The following is a 20,525-nucleotide window of genomic DNA, read 5'->3' on the forward strand; positions in this document are numbered from 1 at the left end:
AGCCGAGCCGGCCACTCGAGTCAGTCTCTGACATCACTAACAGTTTTTCTACTTTCTCTCTCTCACTTTACGGATCAAAAAGCTCTTTTTCTCAAGAACACACCCAGAAAACCCGAAAAACACAAAAACTCAAAAGTGGACAGAATCACTTACTGGTTTTGTCCGGCCAAATCCCTCCGCCCCAAACACCCTCGGAATCACCTCGCCTATCGCCGTACCCGGTCGATGTTGGGATCGGACTACCACTCGAACGACGGTGAGAGAGAAGATTTCACGGTGAGAGAGAGAGAGTTTTGCAGGAGAGAGAGAGGGCTTCTGAAAAATATGAGAGGGAAGAGAGAGAGACTGCCTTTTATATCCCATGCAAATCTGATCTCAGCCCTTCATTTCTGGCGCTTCACATGCCAGATCTTGACACCTGTCAAGCATTCAAAAATGCCCATAACGAGGTGACCCTTACGTTCCCCCATGCAGAAATCAAACGTCCCTTCACCTGTCCCTGAGATATTTTTGACCAACCACAAGTCGTCTTGTGTTCGGGTCTTCGGGAACATGGACCTGTGGGGATCGGCTCGGATCAGGTAACACATTATCTTTGGAATTGTCCTTACACTTCAACTTAAAATCCACCGCTGCCCGCTCGGATCGGAAGCTGGGGGACTCCTGTTTGTGGGAAAATCCACATCGATCCGAACAGCCAATCACGGCTCGACACGTGGCTGGTCAATATCCACCTCGGAGCTGACTCTCAATGGTCAAAACTTTGACCTCCACGTCATCACCACTTAGCACTGCCTCCGCTAGCTCGGACCGGATCTCCATGCCGGGTCCTCCATGCCCAGTCCGAGCCGAACCGATGATCTTCCAAAGGATTGAGTGTCCATCTTTCCACGGTCATCCTGGTTCGGCTCGGCTCGGCACCGAAGTGACCTCCTTTCGAGTTCTGACGTCAGCCAGTTAGAGCTCGGAGGGACCCTTGTCTCTATGTTCGGCTCGGTCCGGGATCCCATTCCCGATCCGATCACACATGGACTTCACGCATACGCAGAAAGAACATCTGTCCGGTTCGACTCGGCCCTCCGCCGCCATTTCCAGGAAGATCACGCTGGGACGAACCGCCACACTTGAATGCATCTGACACAATCTTCTGACAGATAGAATATCCAGTCTGCATTCATGGCTGCTGGGCAGTTTGCCTGAACCTTCCAGCTTTGCATTTAATGGAGCATTCAATGCAGCATTGAATGCTGAGGAAGTAAGCAGCTGAACATGCAACTAGGTCTGGTCAGGTGCGTGGATCTCTGGCAACCATTCATTCACATGCAGGTAACTTATTCATTAAGTCTTCCTTTGCTTATATAAGACACCACATACGCACAAAATGAATCATCTAGGCATCTACCCATAAACGCTTACACAAAAATTTCCATTCACCAAAGAGCTTACCCAACTTGCTGAGAATAACCCAGAACATTTGCCTTGTTCTTCCTATTCTCCCAAGTTCATCCTCTGTTCTTCCTCATCCACCATAAAACACCATCACTGATTTCATCATCGGAGTGTGTTTGGCTGGTACCACACCGGTCCATTCCCTTTGATATTGTTTTGTCTACAGGAAGATCCCAATCAACATCCACATCAACATCCAGCAGGACTTCGGATCAGCCAAGTCATCATCTCTACGTTGTTGCATCTGCCTTACGAGAATTTGCATCAACATATGTATTAGTTAAAGAAATATTTGTTGATTTTTGATTTATGAAATATACTTTTGATATCAAAAGTGATGACTTTTAATTCTGCAGTACCACTGATCAGTACTACCTGTGAGTTGTGAGTTGTGATCCAACAGCTAGCTATGGATATTTATTTAGGAAAATATTTAGGTCACTCCCAAGGTGTTTTTCAAGGTCACCCCATCCCCCCAAATTTCGATTTTGGCAATGCCGGTACATGATCGAAATCGTTCACTTTTTAGATAACCAATTAAAGATCATCTCTGTAAAAAATCAAATCAATCGGAAATCGTTTGGTTATATAACTATTCTCAATTAAGTAGAAAAAATTGATGGTTTTCAATTAAAGAGTGATTTTTTGACCAAACCGTTGATTTTTTCTATTTAATTAACAATAGTTATACAATCAAACGATTTCCGATTGAGTTTATTTTTTGCAGAGATAATCTATAATAGGTGATCTAAAAAGTGAACGGTTCCGATCATGCGCCGGTATTACCGAAATTGTTATTTTGGGAGGAGGGGTGACCTTGGGGTACCCCTAGGGGGTGACCCAAGTAGTGGTCAGTGCAGTGAGATTTGTGGAACTAATCATGCCTTTACGCCTATCGTCGTAGAAGCTGTTCCTAGGAAAGATTATGGTTCTCGGGTAGAGAGGTCTCCCACTTCGATTCCCGCCCCGTTAGCATCTTCGATTCGAGATAAGGGATTACTCCGTTAGGTCTTTTCGGTCCGGAGCCGGCCGGTAATGGACGCCTAATTCTTTTGAATCATGGCCCGGGTTTTCCCCATTAACCAATTACGTTACGACCACTGACAGGACCGCCCCCGGATTTCACCCTGAAACCTAGAGAGGTCCTGTAGGAATCCAAAATTAAGGAAACTCCTACCGAAAATTCGGCAGAACCTCCCCTAAAAATGGACTAACCCAGAAATTTCAAAACCTGTTAAAAAGCACTTCTATACAGCAACCACCTCTACCACAACCAAAATAGAGTCTCAGACCCAACAATTTCACAGAAATCCAACTTAAAATTTTAAAGTAGTTATCAGAGTTTCTATTCTATTACAACGAATTTCTACAAAAAAATTAAATGACGCCTACAGGGTTCGATTAGGGAGATGGATGTAACTGCCTCGATGTGTTTGGCTCGACCTCCACCAAAGCTACTACCTGGGGGGACAATTTAAGACAAAACAAGAAAAACGGTGAGATAGGCTCAGTGAGTGGACAGTTTAATGAAAATGAAATCAAAAGTAACCATCTTGTTTCAGAAAAACCTTCAAAACCACATTTAGCTCTAAGACCTCACTCACTCTTTGAAATCCCCCAATTTTAAAACCATTTCCAAACTTTAAGAGTGTTATAAACTATTGGAACTCAAATAAAAGACAAATCAAAACACATTTCTCAATGGCCAACCATCTAAATTAACAAAGTCATAAAAATAATAAAGATCGAAATCATTATAAAACTCGAAAGGTATTTCTCACTTAAAATTCATACTTAAACATTTGAAAATACCAATTTCATTTCCCACCATACTATATACCCTGAATAACCTGGCCATACACCTGTGCAGAATTCCTGCATCGAACAGGCAGGCAATATCCTGGCCATACACACGCGTGGAGTAAAATCCAACACGTGCAGGCAATCCTGGTCATACGTGCACGCAGAGCAGCCCCCAAAGGGCGAAGCATCCCGACACACGGCCCAAAGCCTATATGTGTGCCGTGATGGGTCCCGAAGACCTATTTATCTGATAACCTGGATGGTACTGCAAAGGTGGTTTGAAAACCATTTTTCATAACCAAAATCATAGATCCTTTTTCCACCGAAAATAAATATCATTGTACTTTCCCAAAAAGGAACTTTAAATCCATATGCAACATGCATAATTCAAATTAAATTCAATATACATAAATCACAATAATATTTTTTGACAAAACCGAATTATTAAATGAACTTTGTATATAAAATGAGAAACTAAATTCCTTTCCCAAAACCCAGCAACTCACTAAAACCAACATGTAAATATATGTTTAAAAACTTACTTAGGAAGCATTTGAAATCCGAAATCTAACATTTTCATCAAATCCCAAATCAAATTCAAACTATCATGCATAATAGGATTAATGAAATCTTTATGAATTTATTTGAAAACCAAAGTTCGTTCACATTTGTTATTACTAAAACAAATTCAATTAACCAAGATAAAAATGAAAATTTCATAAATCATTTTAAGGAAGTAAGGTCCACTCACAGAGATAGCCCTAGCTTCGATCCTCCGCCGAATCGTCACGAACCACGATCGTCTCGCCTATAGAATAAAAAATCAACGAAAAATAATTAGTTCTGACTCAAGGCACTTAAATGTAAATGTGTGCTTAACTTAACGTCACACCCGACTCCCATTCTAGCTCGATGATTCCCAACCTCCACTTGTATACCCCAAACCACTACATGAACACTCCGGAAGCTCCCCGGCTCAGCCTAACCAAAAACGTCCTAACCAAGATCAATAACTCACTCCACCATTTCCTTAAAAATCATCCTACATTCACTAAAATACAATGGGGTTCGAAATCCCCTTGTGTGCCGCCCAAGGTGGCTGTCTCAAATCAGATTTTTAGCCAAGAAATGCCTAATTCCTCAAACCCATTCAATCCTTCAATCTTAAACCACAATTGGGGTTCCTAGGAATATAATTTATTACTCAAAACAACACAAATGGCCCTCTAGTCCGAAAATTAAAGAACAACCTGAAATGGCTTCAAAAACTCAGAAACTTCAAATTCCCAATTACTCGAAATTGAACAACATGAATTTAGGGAAATGAAGGCCCAATAGAAGAGAAAGAAAACTCACCTAAAATGGAGGTGTTTGGCGCCGGAAATTGGTCAGAATCCGGCAAGACAAATGGGAGCCAAACTGCTGGGTTTTCTGTACGCGCGGCTGGGCTGGCTGGAGGAACGCTGGGGGAGGTCGCCAGCCTGAGGGAAGGTCACCGGAGAGTGGCGACTGCGAGGGGAGGCCGGCGTTGATGGCCGGTGCTGCGCACAGAGGGAGAGAGCAGAGAGAACACGGAGAGAGAGAGTAGGCTCAGGGGAGGTGGTCGGCGCTGGGAGGAGTGTTCGCCGGAGCCAGAGGTTGGCAAGGTGGCCGACGATGGTAAGTGAGGGTGGCTGGGGCTGGTGCGCGCAGGGAGGGGTGCGGGAATGGAGTGAAGACAGAGAGAGAGTGCGGGGAGAGAGAAGAAATAGAGGGAGAGAGAGTGTGTAGAATATTCTAGAGAGAGAGAGAGAGAGATCCTCTTAAAAATCTGATTTTTAAACCCAATTTGTCAATTTTACGAAATTACCCCTCGCTTCAAACGTCCATATTTCTCAAATCGTAACTCGGATCAACACGTGCTACGTGTCTATGAAATCGTGGGCTCGAAACCTTTCCAATGGACTCGAAGTCAAAATCGAAATCCCATTTATTTTAAAAGTCAACTTTGGGTCAAACCCCAAATTAAAACAAAAATAAAAATTTAAATCAAAGCCCTTTTTATTTTCTAAATAAATCTCAAAATTCTTTAAAATACAAATCAACATTCTTTAAAGACCTCTTAAAAAAAAAACATAATTAAATAAAAATTTAAATTTCTAGTGAAAATTTGTGTCGGGTCGTTACAACCACTGAACAAACTTGGTTTATGCGCCGCTAATGTAGCGGCTTGTCGAGCATTTGACAAATGTCCATTTATTTATTATATTATATATTTTTGAATATATTGACTGCATCTGTATATATATGTGCTGATCGAGGACAACTACTGACCATATATTATATATATAGATATATCGAAGCTTATATTAAATTAATATCAAAACTTATATTATTAATTTAATAATTAACATGTAAACATGGGACAGGAAGCACCAGCTGCATGCATTATCCATTTATATGTTTATTCTAATTTCTCCATTATAATACATTAACCTTTATGTCTTGAAATATGATCAAGTGGCACGTACAGACAAGTCCTCCTGAACATTAATTGTTAGTTTGTTACAGAAACGAACACAAGTAAATGCGCGACTTAATCAAAACACGTACACATATAACATAAACAACAAAAACAATAACCAAAAAGAAGAACAAGTCCGACGAGGTAGCTAGCTAAATATTTTGATTAAGCTGCTGCTGTTTTCGGGTGAGGAAAAAGTCGGATCGGGAGTCCCTTGGCGGGCATGGGCAACGGGTCAACAATGATTTTCTCGTCGGGCAGAATCTTCTCCCACTTGAACCTCCTCACCAAGTTGTGCATGAACACAAGGATCTCCAACCGGGCGTACTCTTTCCCGGGGCACATCCTCGGGCCCCCGCCGAAGGGCACAAATGTGTAGGGCGCGGGCCCGTTGCCCTCGAACCGGGTCGGGTCGAACTTCTCCGGTTCGAGGAAGTAGGTTGCGCTCTTGTGGGTGGAGTTGGCGCTCCAGTACAACTTCCAGCCCTTTGGAATGGTGAAGCCATTGAAGATGAAGTCGGATAGGGCCTCCCTGAAGGCTCCCTGAAGAGGTGGGGCCAGTCTCAGCACTTCACATGCCACGTTCCATGAGTACTTCATCTTCTGTAGGTCGTCCCAGTTCAGCAGCTCCCCTGGGGCTTTCGAATTAGCGATCTCCATTTGCTCTGTAAAATATCATAATTAATTACAATTAAACACAACTAAAAAAGATTAAAAAAGGGTAATTGAATAGTAGAAGATCGAAAGAAGCAGCTGTTCTATTCCTTGCTGCCGACTCAATACGCAAGGTCAATCGAAAGCTACAAGAAATAGAATAACTACTGTATAGAGTATACTATATATGATAGGGTTATCCCAAGGAGCCAACACTTAATAATTAATTGTTGAATTTTTTAATGGTCTATCAGGAGTATCTTTAGTCAATTCGATCTTATGCATCCCCATTCCCATGTGCTGAACGCTAAACCCGGCCCCAAATAATGTATTTATAGATCCGCTCAAACCCTCAAATTTTACTTTTTTATTTTTCACCTATGCAAAAGAAATTAAGAAAAGAATTATGAATGGTTGGTTAATTGGTTACCCATGTAGACTGCGTCATATATGTGAGGAAGCTCAGCAAGGTACTTGACAATGAAAGTGCAGGTGGCACTGGCGGTGTCATGGCCACCAATCAAGAGGCCAAGAATCTTATCGGCGATGTCATGTTCCTTCATGTAGGTTCCCTCCTCGTCACATGTCAACAACATGTGTGACAAAATGTCTTGTGTGGGCGAGGCCTTGCCCTCAGCCAAGTCGATCTTCCTCTGCTTGATGAGCTTCGTCAACTCTGCCCTGATGAAGTTCGAGGCCTTGATTGCCTTGTAGAACGGTGTCCCGGGGAAGTCGATGGGCATCGAGATGATTCCGGAGGCCAACAGCTTGAAGGGGTCGCCGTATTTCTCGATTTCGTTCGGGTCCTCAAGACTCACAAACAGCCGTGCAGCAAGCCGAAAGGTGTAGCTGTATCACACAATTCACAAACAAACACACTTCATAATTAAACTAACAACTACTACTAAGTATTAGCTAGATGTCTGAAATCACAACTGTCCGTCTGAATTATTGATTGGATAAAATTTTGTTTTAATATATGTTTTGAATTATATATCGGACAAAATAACATATTCGAAATTCAAAATTTAATTTGAATTTTTAGTTTGACAATATAACATATCAAATAAATTAATACTTACTTCTTGGCGAGGGGAAAGACTTCAACCTCCTTCCTGTTTTCCCAGCCATCAGCAAAGTGTCTTTGGGCGATGGTGTCCATGATTCCAATGTATCGCTGGAGAGCCTCGGGCTTCATGAAGTTGGGGAGCATCTTCCTCATCTTCTTGGCCTCCTCCTTGGCGGAGGTATCCATGGAAGAAGGGAAGACCTTGTTGACGGAGCTGGGCCACCAGGCAGTGACGAGCTTGTTCTCATTAGAGAACAAGAACTTGTTGCAGGCTGCGCCGCAGAAGATCGCAGCCTTCTCGCCCATGAGGGAGGTCTTGAAGACTTCGGAGGAGTACTTGGTCATGCGGTCGAAGATGAACTTCTCGGGGTGGCCTTTCAACCCCGAGGCGAGGAACTCGTAGGTCTCTCCGATCACCGGGTACCCGACCTTGCCTGGCGGGAGGTTGGGACCAGAGAATTGGGCCCGGTGACGGTAGAAGAGGACGAAGAGAGAGAAAGAGATGAAGGAGACGAAGCCCAAGAGGAGGGAGAGATAGAAATTGACCTCCATGTTTGATGGAATATCGATTGATTGTTGTTGTTTGATGGATGATCGAGGAGCTGGGCTGATCGATAGATCTCAAGTGATCATGTAAATAAGGTGAGGAAGGTGTTGGAGTTTGTTTGATGTTTTGTAGGGAGTGGATGATGTGAGGAGGAGGATTATATAGGCAGTTGCTGTGTGCGTGTGTGTGAATTTGCCAATTTGGATGAGCAATGTAGATTGGTGAGTGAGTGGCAATATCAAGGTACGTAAAAATAAGCTCGCTCTTGCTTTTGTTGAATTTTGGTGAGCTATGCATCATGCATTATATGTCCATTATTATTAATTTTATTACTTTATCTACATTTTTTTGGTGCATTTATTTTATGTGTTTTATAATTAATAATCATTCAATCCGGCCAATTGCACAGCCAGGACGTGTCCAACAAACCCTCTATGTATATAATAATTTGTAAGACTAAAAGAATTTATATAAAAAAAATAAGTCCATTTTACATCTTCTAATGATAAATAAACGACCTACTTAATATTTGTAATGTTAAAAAGATTCAGCTATTTTTTTCAAGAAATGATAAAGAATCTCGCATTATTATTGTAAGAATCGATTCTACAGTGCCAAGCGCTAGACACTCCCAATTAACCAAGCGCTCGATATGTGCTTTATTTTATTGTTTTTACGTACTAGCTAGGTAGATAGTCACTGTTCTACAGTAACAACAGTGACAATCACCATTGTAACCGTTGAATTTGAAGTGTATGTGACTCCATAATTAAGTATGAATTTTGATAGTTTTGACATGTTTATATAAGAAAAAGACTAAAAGCATATCTTGGATAGTGACAATGGTGTTACTCTTGGAGAGTGACAATAATTGTTACTGTTGCATAATGATAATGGTTGTTACTGTCAAATAATAACTATATTCTAAAACTTGAAAAAAAAAAAATGCCGACTCATTAAAGTAAACGTTACTACTGCTCGATCTACCATTATGATCAGCTACTATCGGCCTCGATTTAGAGTTGTTGGTAGGATCGTGGAACCCTAACGCGACAAGATCGCTAAGTCCTTCGACACCTCACTGGCTCCGTTTGGTGGCTATAATGTCTGCTCAACACCGCTGTGATGAGATCTTGGAATTTATGTGGGCTTTGATGCTCCATTTCTGTAGGCTTCTGCCTTCTTGCAAGCCTTTGGGCTCTTTCTTTGTATTTACTTTGTCTTTTGGCTGATCTAATGCAATATTGCAATATGTTCAGCAATATGCTTTGACATATAAAATCTCTTCAATCTTGATTTTAAAGGGAAGTACCACATAACCTTAGCTAAGACTTTCTTTCTAGAAGTATCATCTCCTTTGTTATTTTTATATCTTGATTTGCCACAAACCGAACATGCAGTCAATTTTGAGGTGTTTTTCCAATATATAATGCAATCATTAGGACATGCATCAATCTTCTCATATATGAGACCCAACCCATTTATAAGTTTTTTTGCCTTATAACATGAGTCTGGCAAACAATCTCCATCATGCAACATTCTTTTAACCAACTCTAGTAACATAGTGAATAAACTGTCCGGCAAACTCCCTAAACACTTGATCTGGTACAATCTTACAACGGCCTCCAATTTCTTAAACTCTTTACAACCAGGATACAACTCTTGATCTGCCTCTTCAAGCAACTTGAAAAAACTTTCGGCCTCTGCTGGACGCCCATCCACGATAGTAGGTTGTGTCGATGACCCAACCTCTTCTTCCGTTACTGATTGAACAAATATGTCATTAAGAAAATCATGCATACCATCCATCTCTCCTCCTACGTCATCTTCTATCTCCCTTAAATTTGGCTCTCCAATATTAGGCTCTCCATGATGCCGCCACCAAACTTTTTTGTAATCTTTATCCATATCATGCCAAACAAGATGATCCACAATAGTTTGTCTTCCAAAAATATATCTATTGCAACATTTTTTACACGGACATTTGAATTTATTTGGCCCAACACCATTCGCAGCCGCTTGATCCAAAAACAAATTGATTCCATCTACGTATGCCTGTAACTGTCGTAGTATCATCAACCAAGTCCTATCCATGCTTTACCTCTTAGATGAAAACTATAGACCCTGACGCCTACAATCTTTCAATCCCTATCATGTAGGCATACCTATTCATACCTATTAGATTAAATTCAAAAAATATTCAATAATAATTTATGATTATTTATATATGTCGAACAAAGAAATTAAATTCACAAAATATTCACAAATAAGTTGTATGTTTGTTAATCTACTTACCCTTTTTTTAAAATTTTTATTTGAACTGTAACAAATAAATTATATCTACAAATAATTTGTTTTATATTTATTTATCTAATTAACCCAAATTTTTAAAAATTTTCAGTCAATTTTATTTTTAATTTGAAATAGAACAAATGAATAAATTAAGTTCACTAATATGTTATATTTTTATTTATCTATTTAACCAAAAATTTACATTTTTTTTTTCTCCTATTATTTTTATTTTAAACGTTGGTACATGAACACTAACATAATAATAACATTTTTCATATATACTACCCTAATAATTGTATGTTAGCTAAATAATTAATATTTTTCACTACCCTAATAATATATTAACACTAACATACAATGCAAAAAATGAACACAAATCTAACATATACATATATATCAATTAAATCAAGCATATATAATTTTTAACATATTTAACATATATTAACATATTTCAACATATTTCAACACATCAACATATAAAAACATATAAAAAAAATATCCAAGCTAGTCATAGAAAAACCTTGTTGCAAAATCAAAATCACCACTCAAATCTTGCTGCACCAAAAGGTTAATTGGCCTGCAAAAAAAAAAAAAAAAAAACACAAAAAATCACATATATAACAATAATGAAAATGGATATACAAATACAAAAATTAAATATAATCTAGCATATACAAAAATCAAATTCGGCATACCCCCAAAGAATTCAAGAATGAAGTGGATCTTGACCTCTGAGATAAGAAATTAGAGAAGATTTGGATAAACCTAACAAATTATAAAACAAAATTATAAAAAACTTAACAAAATCTGAAAATAAAATCAGAAATAAGAGAGAGTGAGAGAGAGAGAGATTACCGGAGCTTGGTGGCGAGCGTGGTGGTGGAGCCAGAGCCGAGCGTGGTGGTGGCAGCGCTGAGGAGGAAGAAGAAAGAAGAAATATGGAGAAAGAGCAAGAAGAAGAAGGAAAAAGAGGCGTGAGGAAGAAGAGAAGGAGGAAGAAGCGGTGTGAGGAAGAAGAGAAAAGGAGAAGAAGAAAGAGGGTCTGCACTAGGTTAAGTACTCAATCCTGGCGATCTATTCCGCCAGCATTCATCAATCCTGACGGTCCAATCCGCCAGGATTGAGTGAGGCACGGGAGTTTTTCTCTCACTTACTCATGGCGGATTGGTCCGCCAGGATTGATCAATGCTGGCGGAATAGACCGCTAGGATTAATCAATCCTGGCGGATAATACATTCCGCCAGGAATTCTTAAGCATTCGTGGCAGACAACTCTAATCCGCCAGCATTGTCCGCCAAGAATGGCCATTTTTGTAGTAGTGAATGAGATGCTTTATCAAAAAAAAAAAAAACAGGCCGGCCTATCATCAAGTTTTTTCTATGTGAACCAACTTATCATGTTATTTTTAAATTTGGGTCTCAAACACCTCCCCCCCCGCGGCCCCCACAATATATATTTAATTTATCAATGGGCCCTGTTCAATCTTGATGCTGTTGTTGTCGTTTCTTCATTTTTATTCGTGTTTTTGTTTTGTTTTTGGAGCAAAACAAGTAGAGAAATCAATATGTAGGCTTCGGTTGTTTGATGCTTGAATAAAGGTTTTTTTACTGTATTTTATATTTTCGCATAAGATGCCTTGGAAGTGTATTACAAGCTCTTGGATGAATAATTTTGATAAAAAAACCAAATAGAAAAATAATAACTGCTACATACGTGATTTTTTTTTTTTTAGTTTGAGGTTCATCTTTTTTTTACAGACATATTTTTTATATTTAATTTAAAATTTTTATAATAGATAATTAGGGTGCACTCCTTCGTTACCTCAGGGTTTTGGTTGTACCATTGCATCTTTTGAAAATTGATCCAACTTCTTTGGGTACATTTTGGGTATATGTCTATTTCAGCTAATTAATTAGTATTTATTAGTATACATGTCACCATTTTCAATTTTTTTAATATAATAAAAATTTGTTATTTATCACATATGAATGAATTTGAAATTTATTTCAGATTACTAATTGAATTAAAAAATTGTTTGGATAATAATATGGCTACATTATTTTTTGTTGTATAATTTACATGGGTACATTAGGGCCCGTCTGGTAACGTTTTACAAGACAATTTTCTAAAAACTGTATTGTAAAATGAAAATGACAAATTAAATTTTGTATTCTCAAAATATGAGAAGGCGTCTGGTATCGTAATTGAAAAACAATTATATAAAAGAGGAAATTACCAATTTAGTCCAATTATTTGTTCTAAAGTCTCATCTTGGTCCACGATTTTTTTTTTGGCCAACTTAGTCCACTAACTGTTTGACGTTTGCCAACATAGTCCATTCCGTCAAAATTTCAATAACAGCCGTCAAATTTCAATAACAGCCGTCAAATTTAGGGGCAAAATGGTGAATTCATATCCTTAATAAGTCAACAAATGAGTTAAATGTACCATTGGTCCACTTACTTTGACGTTTTTCCCAAGTTGGTCCACTTGCTTTTTGACATTTACCTACTTGGTCAATTCTATCAATTTTGTTAGAAATTCAGTTAAAATGAAAGACAAAATTGTCTTTTCATATTCAATAAATTTTTAATTCTATTTTCTAATTTTAAAAATATTAGAACTAAAAAAAACCAAATAATTAAATTTAAAAAACAAAAAACAAAGAAAAAAAACATTCATACCCTTAGATCGATCAACAAAGAAAAACAACAACCCCCACAAATTTTTTTCTTTTTTCTTGTTCTTTTTCTTTCTTGTTCTTGTTCTTCTTTTTCTTCTTCAATTCACACACAAAATCCAAAATTATGCAGTAAACCTAAAATGCATTTAATTGCAGTAAACAAAAGTTGCATAAACCCAAAGTCCATTGGCAGTAAACCCAAATTCTTCTTGTTGTTTGATCACACCCATAGCCATTTCTTTTCCCTTTTTTTCTTCTTCTTCTTCCCTGATCACACCCATAGCCATTACTTTTTTTTCACCTTCTTTCTTATTCTGCAACTTCCCATGATCTTCACTCATGCCCAGCTATAAGAATAATTAAAAAAAAAAAAACAAAAATAAAAGAAGAACAAGAAGCCCAGGTTCCACCCACAACCCGTAGCACTTCCTCCCTCCCCACCATCTCCACCCTCACCTGCAGAAAACAAAAAAAAAAAAAAATTAGAAAAAAAGAATATATAGGAAAAAAACAACAGAAAAAAAAAAAATCAAACCCACCATCATCTCCCCTCTCCAACCCGTGCCCAGCCCATACCCACCACCCACAACCCTCTATCCACCATCGGCAACTCACCCACCCACCACCCTCCACCCTCTCCTCCCTCTCACTGACCTTCTGCCCGGCCCTACCACCACACCTAGCCAGTGACCCCCTCTTACCCCTCTCCTTTTTTTTTTTCTCTCTCTCTCTCTCTCTCTTTCTCTCTCTCTATTTTCCCCTCTCTCTGAATGTGCAAATCCAGCTTCGTCTTCTTCATTTGCAGCCAAATCCATTTTCGATATGCCCTTTTTGCTAATCGTCGACTTCACCCCATCTCGATCTGCCTCTGCTTCTGCCATTGGAGCCTCGGGCGACGACACTAGGAGCTTCTACTTCCGCCATTGGAGATGAGAAAATGAGGTTTAGGGAAGGAAGATGGGTGGCTGGGGTTTGGCCGGGGATTTACGATGGGTTTTTTTTCTTTGTTTTTTGTTTTTTAAATTTAATTATTGGGTTTTTTTTTAGTTCTAATATTTTTAAAATTAGAAATAGAATTAAAAATTTATTGAATATGAAAAGACAACTTTGTCCTTCATTTTAGCAGAATTTATAACAAAATTGATAGAATGGACCAAGTAGCTAAATGTCGAAAAGAAAGTGGACCAACTTGGGAAAAACGTGAAAGTAAGTGGACCAATGGTACATTTAAGGATATGAATTCACCATTTTGCCTCTAAATTTGACGGCTGTTATTGAAATTTTGACGGAATGGACTATGTTGGCAAACGTCAAACAGTTAGTGGATTAAGTTGGCCAAAAAAAAAATCGTGGACCAAGATGAGACTTTAGAACAAATAAATGGACTAAATTGGTAATTTCCCCTATATAAAACAAAAATAATGAAAACACATTTGATATTAACCAATTATTACAACCAAATAATTATATTCACAAAAGATATTAATTATAAATTATTATTAACCAATTTCATAAAATATATAATTAAAAAAGAGAGACGTTTCATAAAACCCAAATCACCTCGGCCAGCGTGACTACCTTGGAGGTGAAAGAGTTGTTGGTGGCCGTATTATTAATGGAGACAAGACTACAAGCACCTATGATCTAGTTGAACGGATGTATTTTCTCTATGTAAGGGTTGTTAAGGCTTGTGAGCTTCCTGCCATGGATGTTACGGGGAGTCTTGATCCGTTTATTGAAGCGAGAATTGAAAACTATAGAGGGATTACAAAGTATATATTTTGAGAAATGAGTAGAGAGAGAGATAGAAGAAATAGAGAAATAGAGGAATAGAGGAGAGATGAAGAGAGATGGGTGAGGTGGGCAGCGGCGGGAGGTAGGGCTGTCGCCGGAGATGGGTCTGGCTAGATGGGGAGGAGGTGCAGATCACATGTTTTTTAATTTTTTTTTCAATTGTAAATTTTTTTTTATTTGTATCCGTGTTCTCTATGTTTTTCAAATTCACTGAAAACATCATTTAGTCGTTTTCTGAATTTACACTGTAAACTAGAAATTCTATTTTGTATTTTTCAAAAATTGTTTTCTCAATACGGCAACCAAACACATTTTTGTCATTTTTTAAATTTGTAAAATGAAAAACCGTTTTGTAAAACGTTACCAAATGCACCCTTATTTTTTGTTGCTTTTGAAGCTTCTTTTTTGTGCAAAAATTCTCTTGAATGAGGATTGATTTTTTATTTGTTGGAATTCTAATGCTAAACGTCATCGGCACCACTTCCTTCGCCATTTTTTACCCTTTTTTCGATCTGATGGGTTCAATATAATGGCTTGTGGAGGCCACCCGCAATCTCTTGTGTGAAGGCGAAAAAGGCAATTTTTGTCTTAGAGTGTGCTTTTAGGGTTTTGTCTTATTTTTGGACTCAACCTAGGGCAGTGCGAGTAGGGACACTTCTCTCATTTTGATTTTAAGCTCTCTGCATGGTGTGGTGTACTATTAGCTTAGCCCTAGTGTGGTAGGGGTTCAAAGATGTCCTTCTTTTTTTGGGTTAAATACAAAAATGGTCCACGAAGTTTACACTAATTCTCAATTTGGTCCACGAATTTTTCAAATTATACAAAAGCAGTACAAAAGTTAACTTCCATCCGAAAATTAACGAAATTGGTCACATAAAAATGAAATAAACGAACTGAAATGCCCGTGAAAATGTGGTCGCTTATTGTGCACATGACTAGATTCCGTTAAAGTTTTCGATGGAAGTTAACGTTTGTACTGTTTTGGTACAACTTGAAAAGTTCGTGGACCAAATTGACACTTTTTATAATTAGTGGACTAAATTGAGAATCAGTGTAAAGTTCGTAGACCATTTTTGTATTTAACCTTTATTTTTATTTTTATTTTTATTTTTTTTTACAGAAGATGAAAGAGGTTAATCACAAATGTTTTGCTCTGATGGAGGATGAAGAAATTGAGATCGTAGTTGGTGATGCACAACCAGTGGGTTCAGTGGCTGAAAAATGGAGGAAATTGAGACTATTGTCCCTTTTAATTGCTTAATCATATCCTGTCCCGTCCTCCAAACGAGGCCTGAGGTTTCTTTGAGACAAATGCCTTTGTCCAAAGGCCAAGGATGTGATGGGTGTGAAGTCCTAAAATTTTCCTTTGATTTATTTTGAGCTTACTGTTGATGCAAATTTCCGTAAGATAGATGCAACAACTTAGAAATGGTGATCTGGCTGATCAGAAACTTTGCTGGATGATGACGTGAGATCTTCCTGTATGAAAAACAAGATCAAAGGAGATGGACCGGTGTGGTACCAGCCAAACACGCTCCGATGATGAAGTCAGTGATGTGTATTTGGTGGTGTTTGAATGTAAATGGGGAAGAACAAGGGATGAACTTGGGAGAATGGGAAGAACAAGGTAAATGTTCTGGGTTTATTCTCAGCAAGTTGGATATGCTCTTGGTGAGTGAAGGTTTGTGTAAGTGTTTGCCTGATGATAGATAACTACTTGAATTTGTGCATATGAGTTGGTTTATATAGGCAAATGAAGTTGTGAGGAGTAAGTTACCTGCATGTACTTGACTGGTTGAGAATGATTCACGCGTTCGGTCGTGAACAGTGGCATGCACAGCTACCCACCTCCTTTGCATTTAATGCAGCATGAGTGCAAGTATGTAAGGTTCAGGTAAACTGCCCCAATAGTCATGAATGTGAGCTGTGAAGTCTCATTTGTCAGAGGATCCTGTCAGGTGCACTTGAGTATGACGGTTCGTCCCAACGTGATCTTCCTTGGAATGGTGATGGGAAGCCGAGCTGACCTGAATACATGTCCTCATACGCATACATGGAGTCCATGTATGATCGGATCAGACATGGACTTTCGAAACGAGCCTATCCGGTAGATTGAGATCCCTTCGAGTCGTAGTTGACTGTGACTTGAATCTGAAAAGATGTTTCCCCAACACCGAGCTGAGCCGAACTGGGACGACCGGGGAAAGATGAACACTCAATCCTCTGGAAGGTCCTCGGTTCGGGTCGGACCGGGCATGAAGGGCTCGCCATGATGATTCGATCTGAGCTGACAGAGGAAGTGCCAAGCTACGTGATGATGTGGAGGTCAAAACTTTGACCATTGAAAAGTCAAACTCCGAGGTCGGATTTGACCGGCCACGTGTCCAGCCATGATTGGCTATCGGATCGGTATGGTTTTACACACAAACACTTACAATATTTTTCGGAGATTTATTTAAAGTCAATAGGATTTTATTTATTATTTGTACAAAATTAGGAAACACACTTCTAAGTGTTCCCAGATTTATTCGATCAGACTTTTGCCATTGTTTAATATATTGAAGTGAAACATTGATTTTGTAGTACTCGACAATAAGATATCATGAGAGCTTTTTTAAGTGGCATCTGTTAGCTCAATGGTGGGTTGTTTCTCGGCTTGTACAACTGAGTTTTTAGTGGCGTTGCATATATGGTTTGCATTTGGCTTTCGAATATGGCTTTCATGATCTGGTTGTGGAAAGTAATGCGTCTTCTGTGGTGGTTGAGTTAAATCGAGTGCACGAGATTAATGATCCGAATGGAGCTGATCGAGGAAATCAAGCAATACCTCTCTTCCTTTATCAATGTGTCAATAGTACGTTGATGTTTCTCCTACTTGTAATTTTGTGGCCGTCATGACTTAATTAGCTAGTTTTAGTTTGGATAGTGACCAACCGGATATTTGGGTGGAGGAAGGACCACCATGGCTCTGCTCTTACCTTCATGATGATGTAGTTTCATGGTCTCATTCTATTGAATAAAGTTGGTGAAACGTCTTCAATCAGAAGAAAAGAAAAAAAAAACATGTGTATTTAATTATCTTCCAAAGGTAAGTAGAAGCAAATGATGGAAATGAATTTCGTAACACTTTTTTGGATTGGATGAGTTACATAAATTCTTAGATTTATATTACACAGCTAAGAGTAAAACAAGCAAAAATAAAACAAGGAGATAATTCAGATCCTTTATATAGTAGTAGCTCATATTGATTAAGCTGCTGTTTTTTGGTGAGGGAAAAGTCGGATCGGGAGTCCTTTAGCGGGCATGGGCAATGGGTCAACGATGATCTTCTCATCGGGTAGAATCTTCTCCCACTTGAACCTCCTGACCAGGTTGTGCATGAACACCAGAATTTCCAAACGGGCATACTCTTTCCCGGGGCACATCCTGGGGCCTCCGCCGAAGGGAACGAAGGTGTACGGTGCGGGTCCTTTTCCTTCGAATCGGGTCGGGTCAAACTTCTCGGGTTGAGGGAAGTAGGCGGCGCTCTTGTGGGTGGAGTTGGCGCTCCAGTACAACTTCCAGCCCTTGGGAATGGTGAAGCCGTTGAAGATGAAGTCGGAGAGGGCCTCCCTGAAAGCTCCTTGGAGTGGTGGGGCCAGTCTGAGCACCTCACATGCCACGTTCCATGAGTACTTCATCTTCTGAAGGTCGTCCCAGTTCAGCAACTCCCCGGGGACTTTGGAATTTGCGATCTCCATTTGCTCTGTAAATATTATATATTATTAAATAAAGTAATTAGAATTAAACAGAAGTTAAAAGATTATTCTTTGGTGTAAAAGAAATTAAGAAAAGAATTATGAATGGTTGGTTAATTGGTTTCGTACCCTTGTAGACTGCGTCATAGATGTGAGGAAGCTCAGCAAGGTACTTGACAATGAAAGTGCAGGTGGCACTGGCGGTGTCATGGCCACCAATCAAGAGGCCAAGAATCTTATCGGCGATGTCATGTTCCTTCATGTAGGTTCCCTCCTCGTCACATGTCAACAACATGTGTGACAAAATGTCTTGTGTGGGCGAGGCCTTGCCCTCAGCCAAGTCGATCTTCCTCTGCTTGATGAGCTTCGTCAACTCCGCCCTGATGAAGTTCGAGGCCTTGATTGCCTTGTAGAACGGTGTCCCGGGGAAGTCGATGGGCATCGAGATGATTCCGGAGGCCAACAGCTGGAAGGGGTCGCCGTATTTCTCGATGTCCTTCGGGTCCTCAAGACTCACAAACAACCGTGCAGCAAGCCAAAAGGTGTAGCTGTATCACACAATTCACAAACAAACACACTTCATAAATAAACCAAATTCATTTTAATCCAAATCGTATTAAACTCACAACTACTACAAAAAGCTTGCTTTGCTGGACTGATATACCTAAATTGGGTAATAAATCTTTTATTCGGATGCATATTTATTGTTTTGCTAGATTAATATTTATTGTGTTATCTTTTTAGTGTGGCAAGATAACATAATAAATATTCGAAATCTAGAATTATAAACTTAAGTAAATATGTTTGGAAATTTTGGATATATACTTTAGATTAAATTGACAGTCCCACGATATAGATATAGATCGATTAATTGAAATTTAAACTCAGCAATGGTTAAAATAAATTTTGTTTGAATATATGTTTTTGATAATTAGCTAGACAAAATAACATGCCACATATCCAAAATTAATTTGATTACATTAATGTTCATGTGAATTATTAATTAGATAAAACTTTATTTGAAGGTAGTATTGAGATTAACAGTCTAACTAGAGCATAATTAATACTTACTTCTTGGCGAGGGGGAAGACTTCGACCTCCTTCCTGTTTTCCCAACCATCGGCAAAGTGTCTTTGGGCAATGGTGTCCATGATGCCGATGTATCGCTGGAGAGCCTCGGGCTTCATGAAGTTGGGGAGCATCTTCCTCATCTTCTTGGCCTCCTCCTTGGCGGAGGTTTCCATGGAAGAAGGGAAGACCTTGTTGACGGAGCTGGGCCACCAGGCGGTGACGAGCTTGTTCTCATTGGAGAACAAGAACTTGTTGCAGGCTGCGCCGCAGAAGATCGCAGCCTTCTCGCCCATGAGGGAGGTCTTGAAGACTTCGGAGGAGTACTTGGTCATGCGGTCGAAGATAAACTTCTCGGGGTGGCCTTTCCACCCCGAGGCGAGAAACTCGTAGGTCTCGCCGATCACCGGGTATCCCACCTTGCCCGGCGGGAGGTTGGGGCCGGAGAATTGGGCCCGGTGACGGTAGAAAAGGACGAAGAGAGAAAAAGAGATGAAGGAGACGAAGCCCAAGAGGAGGGTGAGATAGAAATTGACCTCCATGTTTGATTGAATATGGAGCAGGTGGGCTGATCGGGTAAGGTGAGGAAGGTGTTGAAGTTGTTTGAATGATTTGTATGGATTGGATATGTGAGGGGGATTTATATAGGAAGTTGCAGTGTCTGAATTTGGGCTTCCTTGGCAATGGAGAGTGAGTGGAAATATCAATATCAAGGTCAAAATAAGCTCGCTCCTACTTTTGTTGAATTTTGTATTGTTTTGTTTTGGTAGGCTATGCATCATGATCATGCATGTGATGTGAAGTGTGAACATCTCACTACATAATTAACAATTGTTCAATCCCGATTGCACAGCCAGGACGTTTCCGACCAACCCTTTCAAGAAATAATTATAATATATATATATATATATATATATAAGACTAAG

The 20,525-nt window shown here is 39.3% G+C and overlaps 3 protein-coding genes across 3 annotated transcripts; all 3 read right to left on the reverse strand.

Annotated features, from left to right (window-relative positions):
• Window positions 1–5,807: 5,807 nt before the first annotated feature.
• Window positions 5,808–8,139, reverse strand: LOC147292318 (beta-amyrin 28-monooxygenase-like). The gene is made up of 3 exons (XM_086234020.1): window positions 7,492–8,139; window positions 6,840–7,258; window positions 5,808–6,420 (listed from the first exon to the last, which is right to left on the reverse strand). Exons 1-3 carry the CDS (start codon window positions 8,028–8,030, stop codon window positions 5,921–5,923), a joined length of 1,458 nt encoding a protein of 485 aa, XP_086090146.1. The 5' UTR covers window positions 8,031–8,139; the 3' UTR covers window positions 5,808–5,920.
• Window positions 8,140–9,258: 1,119 nt separating this feature from the next.
• On the reverse strand, window positions 9,259–10,119 carry LOC147292319 (uncharacterized). The gene has a single exon (XM_086234628.1). It carries the CDS (start codon window positions 10,117–10,119, stop codon window positions 9,259–9,261), a length of 861 nt encoding a protein of 286 aa, XP_086090754.1.
• A 7,778-nt stretch (window positions 10,120–17,897) lies between these two features.
• Window positions 17,898–20,197, reverse strand: LOC147292320 (beta-amyrin 28-monooxygenase-like). The gene is made up of 3 exons (XM_086232362.1): window positions 19,603–20,197; window positions 18,661–19,079; window positions 17,898–18,539 (listed from the first exon to the last, which is right to left on the reverse strand). The coding sequence occupies exons 1-3, from the start codon at window positions 20,139–20,141 to the stop codon at window positions 18,043–18,045; spliced, it is 1,455 nt and encodes a 484-aa protein (XP_086088488.1). The 5' UTR covers window positions 20,142–20,197; the 3' UTR covers window positions 17,898–18,042.
• Between the last annotated feature and the right edge of the window lie 328 nt (window positions 20,198–20,525).

Source organism: Dryas octopetala, chromosome 2 (genome assembly GCF_963921425.1).
Source record: "Dryas octopetala chromosome 2, drDryOcto1.1, whole genome shotgun sequence".
Classification (NCBI taxonomy): Eukaryota; Viridiplantae; Streptophyta; class Magnoliopsida; order Rosales; family Rosaceae; genus Dryas; species Dryas octopetala.

Coding starts and splice junctions, on each gene's coding strand:
- LOC147292318 (XM_086234020.1), bottom strand. CDS start 8,030: ATGGAGGTCAATTTCTATCTCTCCCTCCTCTTGGGCTTCGTCTCCTTC. Junction 7,259..7,491: donor GTCTTTCCCCTCGCCAAGAA/GTAAGTATTAAT, acceptor TGTGTGATACAG/CTACACCTTTCGGCTTGCTG. Junction 6,421..6,839: donor ATATGACGCAGTCTACATGG/GTAACCAATTAA, acceptor GATATTTTACAG/AGCAAATGGAGATCGCTAAT.
- LOC147292319 (XM_086234628.1), bottom strand. CDS start 10,119: ATGGATAGGACTTGGTTGATGATACTACGACAGTTACAGGCATACGTA.
- LOC147292320 (XM_086232362.1), bottom strand. CDS start 20,141: ATGGAGGTCAATTTCTATCTCACCCTCCTCTTGGGCTTCGTCTCCTTC. Junction 19,080..19,602: donor GTCTTCCCCCTCGCCAAGAA/GTAAGTATTAAT, acceptor TGTGTGATACAG/CTACACCTTTTGGCTTGCTG. Junction 18,540..18,660: donor CTATGACGCAGTCTACAAGG/GTACGAAACCAA, acceptor TAATATTTACAG/AGCAAATGGAGATCGCAAAT.